At 44.2% G+C, this 5136-nt stretch overlaps 1 protein-coding gene across 1 annotated transcript; it reads left to right on the top strand.

Moving 5' to 3' along the window:
- The first annotated feature begins 412 nt into the window (after positions 1–412).
- Positions 413–3624, top strand: LOC144612496 (hypoxanthine-guanine phosphoribosyltransferase-like). The gene is made up of 4 exons (XM_078432075.1): positions 413–516; positions 995–1041; positions 1694–1770; positions 2983–3624. The coding sequence occupies exons 1-4, from the start codon at positions 458–460 to the stop codon at positions 3028–3030; spliced, it is 231 nt and encodes a 76-aa protein (XP_078288201.1). The 5' UTR covers positions 413–457; the 3' UTR covers positions 3031–3624.
- Positions 3625–5136: the final 1512 nt, after the last annotated feature.

Consider the following 5136-nt stretch of genomic DNA (forward strand, 5'->3'; position numbering starts at 1 on the left):
AGGTAAATACAGAGTAATTATCTTAGGTGACCAAAGGTTTGTGTGACCCAATGCGTTACTCCAGTACTGTGTCTTTTTATGTAAACCAGCATCTGTAGTTCCTTGTTTTAGAATTAGTAGACATTTTGGAGCTTGGGGCACTCTCACCTGTGGGGGAGTGAAGTGTGAGTGGGCTGTGGTGGTGTGAGGTGACTACAGCACACACGTGCACAGACAGGGAGGGGGCAGTGGCCACTAAATCAGTTCTGATGGAGAAGGATCAGTCTCTTCATCCGTGTCATTACCTCGGGTTCACTGACCAGAGAGTAATCAGGAAGAAGAGTGGAGTAGTATCAGTGATGCAGGCTTGGCAGAGGGATGAGAAGGGAGTTACTCAGATGAAGGTGGGTTTTGCTTTGTGTGCATCAGCTCATAACGCTGCTTTTATTCACAGGATATTATTGATACGGGCAAAACAATGCAAACTCTGCTGAACATGTTGCAAGAATATAAACCCAACATGGTGAAGGTGGTGAGGTGAGTGAGTAGCATGGGATAAGGACTTGGTGTTACACTCACCATCCGACTTGGATCGGGGATTGTTATCCTGTACCTAGATCCAGTGAGCACTTCATCATCTAATTACCCCACTCTGCACTCATTCATCCAGAACTCGTGCTGAACACTGCCTTGCCCGCGGAGTGGTTCAGCTTTCTGTCACTCACTGAGCAGTTTAAAGACGCTGTTTCACCACATTTATTGTAAATATGACATGTGCGTTGCTCCACCACACGTACAGTAACAGAACTAGCCCATGGCTTCTCATCATTAATTACCTTCCAATGTGGAGAGGGCTGATTTAATACTAATGTTTATCTTGAAATGATCAAACTGGCATAAGTCGTAAAAGTTATGTACATTTTTTAATTGTCCATCTCGCTGATGTCTGAGGTGTTGTATCAGTAATATCTGTCAGTGTTGCTGCATCATTCCAATTGCACTCTCCTTTTATTAGTCTGCTGGTTAAACGAACTCCACGAAGCGTTGGGTATCGGCCAGATTGTGAGTATTGTTAAGTCACTATTTTATTTGCTTTAACTGGGATGAAGCACTGGCCCAGTGGAGACACAAACCCATCCCTCACACCTCAAACCCTGGCTCCAAGCTTCAAACCATGAATTCCTGTTTGGAGTCACTACTTACTGATCCAATATGAAATAAAATCGATTTAAAAATTAATTTGCATCCTTTAAAGAACATATTAAATGCCATAATATTTCTGGATCAGAGACTTGGGGAAATAGGGGAACAAAGAAGAATAAGTTCAGGAGGTCATGTGACTCTTGGCCTGTTCTGCCAATTGATGTGACAATGGCTAATCTATGATCTTAATTAGTAACAAAAGAGAAACCGAGGAAGAAGCCAGTCATTTAGAACGTGCCTGCTTTGTCTCCGCATTCCTTCCCCACCTACCACCATGTAGAGCCTTATATGGAGCTCTCCTCGTCTCTGCTCATTCAGCATGGAGCAGGTTAGGATGAATTTTACAGAAGGGACATTTAATTGTAATGTTTTGGCAGTGTCAGTCACGTTGGTGAAGGGGTCAATGTCAAGCCGAGAGGGTGGGGTCAGTTATTGCCATCTTTACTGACATTGCCTCATCTTGTTCTTTATCATTCCTAAATGTGTCGCTAACTAAGAACTTTTCTTTCAGTTGTTGGATTTGAAGTTCCTGACAAATTTGTGGTTGGATACGCGCTTGATTATAATGAATACTTTAGGGATTTGAATGTAAGTAGAGACTAATTCATAATTGTAGATTCTTGATTTATTAACTGCTGGCATCATTGTGCATGCATTTGTTGCTTTTATTTTAATTAAAGATGAGATCCTTGGGTTTACAAAGGAAAAACTTATGGATACTGGAAATCTACTTTCCTCGGTGCTCCGGTTTCCTCCCAAGTTACAAAGATGTGTGATTTGTAGGTTAATTGCCCCTAGTGTGGATGAGAAAGTGGCACAACATAGAACTCGTGTGAACAGGAGATCGATGGTTGGCATAGACTTGGTGCACCAAAGGACTGTTTCCATGCTGTATCTCTAAACTAAATCACAATAAAAACACAAGATGCTGGGAAGACTCCTTAGAAAATACCTCCCAACCCCAACTGTAGGAGGGACAAGGACAGCAGAAGCATGGGGACACCACAACCTGGAGGTTGCCCGAACCAACACTCCTGTGTTGATGCAATATGGAAAGCTGGGAGCGATCTGTGCTGCTCTCTGGATCGATGCCTGTAGGGGTTGAGGGGCCAGGCTCAACTTTATCCAAACTCACAATCATGATATTGGGTCCTCCCATTCCTCGCTGCTCCCTGTCTGATATTATACCTATACTGACAGGTAATGCTGGAAACACTCAACAGGTCCGAGAACATAGGTAGAGAGAAAACTACGTTTCAGGGTCATAGTACCTTTATGAAATGTTAGAGGCTATTCAACCAATTGAGACTGCTAGCTGTTGGAGCAATTGCATTCCCACGTGTATTTATATGTAATCTACAGTGCCCTCCATAATGTCTGGGACATAGACCCATCATTTATTTATTTGCCTCTGTACTCCACAATTTGAGATTTGTAATAGAAAAAAATGATGAACAATCTGTCCAGCTTCCACTGGTTCTCGACACTGAGAATTGGTACAAGCAATCCAAAATGCCCTCGCCATATGTTCATTTGTGCACGTGTTTCTCTACTTGCTGTGTTTGGCAGCAGGAATCCCAGAAATGGCTGCCTTGGACGTTGTGCTGTTTAATTCTGCTATCTATCTTTCTGCGAGGTGAAGGCAGCACCCCCACCTTCTTTCAGTGTTGGTGCAGTGTTGGCTCTCTTCTCACCAAATGGTCAAATATCAGTACTGATTGTGCTCAGCAACATGTTTCTTTACAGATGGAGAATACTCTCTGCCCCAATTGATTCCTGTTTTTCTGTTCTCTTTTTCAGCATATTTGTGTAATCAGTGAAAAGGGAAAGGAGAAGTATAAGGCATGAGATTCATGGCATGTGGATGAAGGATTGTTGATTGGAACCTTCTGCTAGCACTCTGGAGATACTTGTGCCCATTGCTGTGTGCTTGTTGCTGTCTGTGAATCTAGATATTTAAAGGGCCATCATGAACCTGCTTAATAATAATAATAACAATAAACATTTATTTTATATAGCGATTTTCCAAGTGCTCAAATACGCTTTACAAAAACAGTCATGACATAAAAACAAACAGACGAACTATCCTGACGGAGAAGCGGCGAACAAATAGCGCCAGCGTCCTCTCACGTCAGACTGTAAAACATAAAGCCAGACTCTTATCAACAATTTGTGGCATTCCATTTCATTCATAAGTTCAGAAATGAATTAATGGTTTTAGACAAAATGACGGTGCCTGAGAAACTCAGCGGGTCAGACAGAGTCTCTCAAGAAGGGTCTTGACCCGAAATGTCACCCTTCTCTCCAAAGATGCTGCCTGTCCCACTGAGTTAATCCAACCTTTTGTGTCTACCTTTGATTTAAACCAGCATCTGCAGTTCTTTCCTCCACATCTCTGGAGAACATGGATAGGTGACATTTTGGGTCGGGACCCTACATCAGACTGATTGTGATTGTGGGGGGGAGGGGGGGGAAAGAAAGCTGGAAGAGAAGAAGGGCAGGACAAAGCCTGGCAGGTAACAGGATACAGGTGAAGGGGAGTTTTGATTGTAGGACACAGGCCGGATATGAAAAGACAAAAGGTATGAGACAAATACATTGAAGAATTGTGAAGGAGGTATATAGATGTGTTACATCTCCTCCTACATAGGCAGTGGGTTTTGTGTGGGATGGCATGAGTGAACTTGCAGAAGGAATAGTCAATAGTGGAAAGGGGTGGGGATGGGAAGATGTTAGAAGTGACTGAAATGTTGGAGAATGATGTGGAGGCTCGTGGGGTGACAGGTGATAGGAGAAGGCTATCCTTGTTCTGGCTAGGGGAGGGCGAGCAGAACTAGTCATGGTAGCGCAGCGGTAGAGTTGCTGCTTTACAGCGAATGCAGCGCCGGAGACTCAGGTTCGATCCTGACTACGGGTGCTGCACTGTAAGGAGTTTGTACGTTCTCCCCGTGACCTGCGTGGGTGTTCTCCGAGATCTTCGGTTTCCTCCCACACTCCAAAGACGTACAGGTATGTAGGTTAATTGGCTGGGTAAATGTAAATGTAAAAATTGTCCCTAGGATAGTGTTAATGTACGGGGATCACTGGGCGGCACGGACTTGGAGGGCCGAAAAGGCCTGTTTCCGGCTGTATATATATGATATGATATGATATGATAAAAGACACTGGTGGGTGAGGAACCACGTTTATTAAAAATACACTTCCCAAATGTCTTAGTATGGACTCATCTTGGGAACATGGGTGGAGATGGAGGGTTTGAGAGATGGAAATTGTCTCTGCAAGAGGCAGGGAGGAAGGAGGTTGAGTCCAGATCGCATGGGAATCGGTTGGTTTGTAGCAGACCCACAGACTGGAGGTCTGTCCCCTGTGATGGAGACGGGAACATGAATTCCCCCACCGCACTCAGAAGAGCATCCCGACTTGTAATGTCACGTAGAAAATAGGTGCAGGAGTAGGCCATTCGGCCTTTCGAGCCATTCAATATGATCATGGCCAATCTAAAATCAGTACCACGTTCCTACTTTTATCCCATATCCCTTGATTCCATTAGCCACTGGAGGGGTGACATAGGGACTGACGATGTAGAGTCACTGTGGATAGAGTTGAGGAATTGTAAAGATAAGAAGACACTAACGGGAGCTATCGACAGGCCCCTAAACAGTAGCCTGGAGGCCAATTCACTGCATGTTTTCAAGAGAGAGTTAGATTAAGGCAGAGAATTCCACAGATTCACAACACTGGGTGAAAAAGTTTCTCCTCGTCTCAGTCCTAAATGGCCTACCCCTTATTCTTGAACTCTGACCCCCCCTGGTTCTGGACTCTAACTGAGGCTCAGTTAGAGATTGGTAGATATGACATTGTGTAGATTACAGAGACATGGCTGCAGGAGGATCGGGACTGGGAACTGAATATTCAGGGTATACGTCCCATAGAAAGGACAGGCAGGTGGGCAGA

This window comes from Rhinoraja longicauda, unplaced genomic scaffold (genome assembly GCF_053455715.1).
Source record: "Rhinoraja longicauda isolate Sanriku21f unplaced genomic scaffold, sRhiLon1.1 Scf000049, whole genome shotgun sequence".
NCBI classification, from domain to species: domain Eukaryota; kingdom Metazoa; phylum Chordata; class Chondrichthyes; order Rajiformes; family Arhynchobatidae; genus Rhinoraja; species Rhinoraja longicauda.

What these genes read in the sequence shown, in the direction of transcription:
- LOC144612496 (XM_078432075.1), top strand. Translation starts at nt 458, where the DNA reads ATGCAAACTCTGCTGAACATGTTGCAAGAATATAAACCCAACATGGTG. An exon ending in AACATGGTGAAGGTGGTGAG is followed by an intron (nt 517 to 994) that starts GTGAGTGAGTAG and finishes TCCTTTTATTAG; the next exon opens with TCTGCTGGTTAAACGAACTC. An exon ending in AATACTTTAGGGATTTGAAT is followed by an intron (nt 1,771 to 2,982) that starts GTAAGTAGAGAC and finishes TCTCTTTTTCAG; the next exon opens with CATATTTGTGTAATCAGTGA.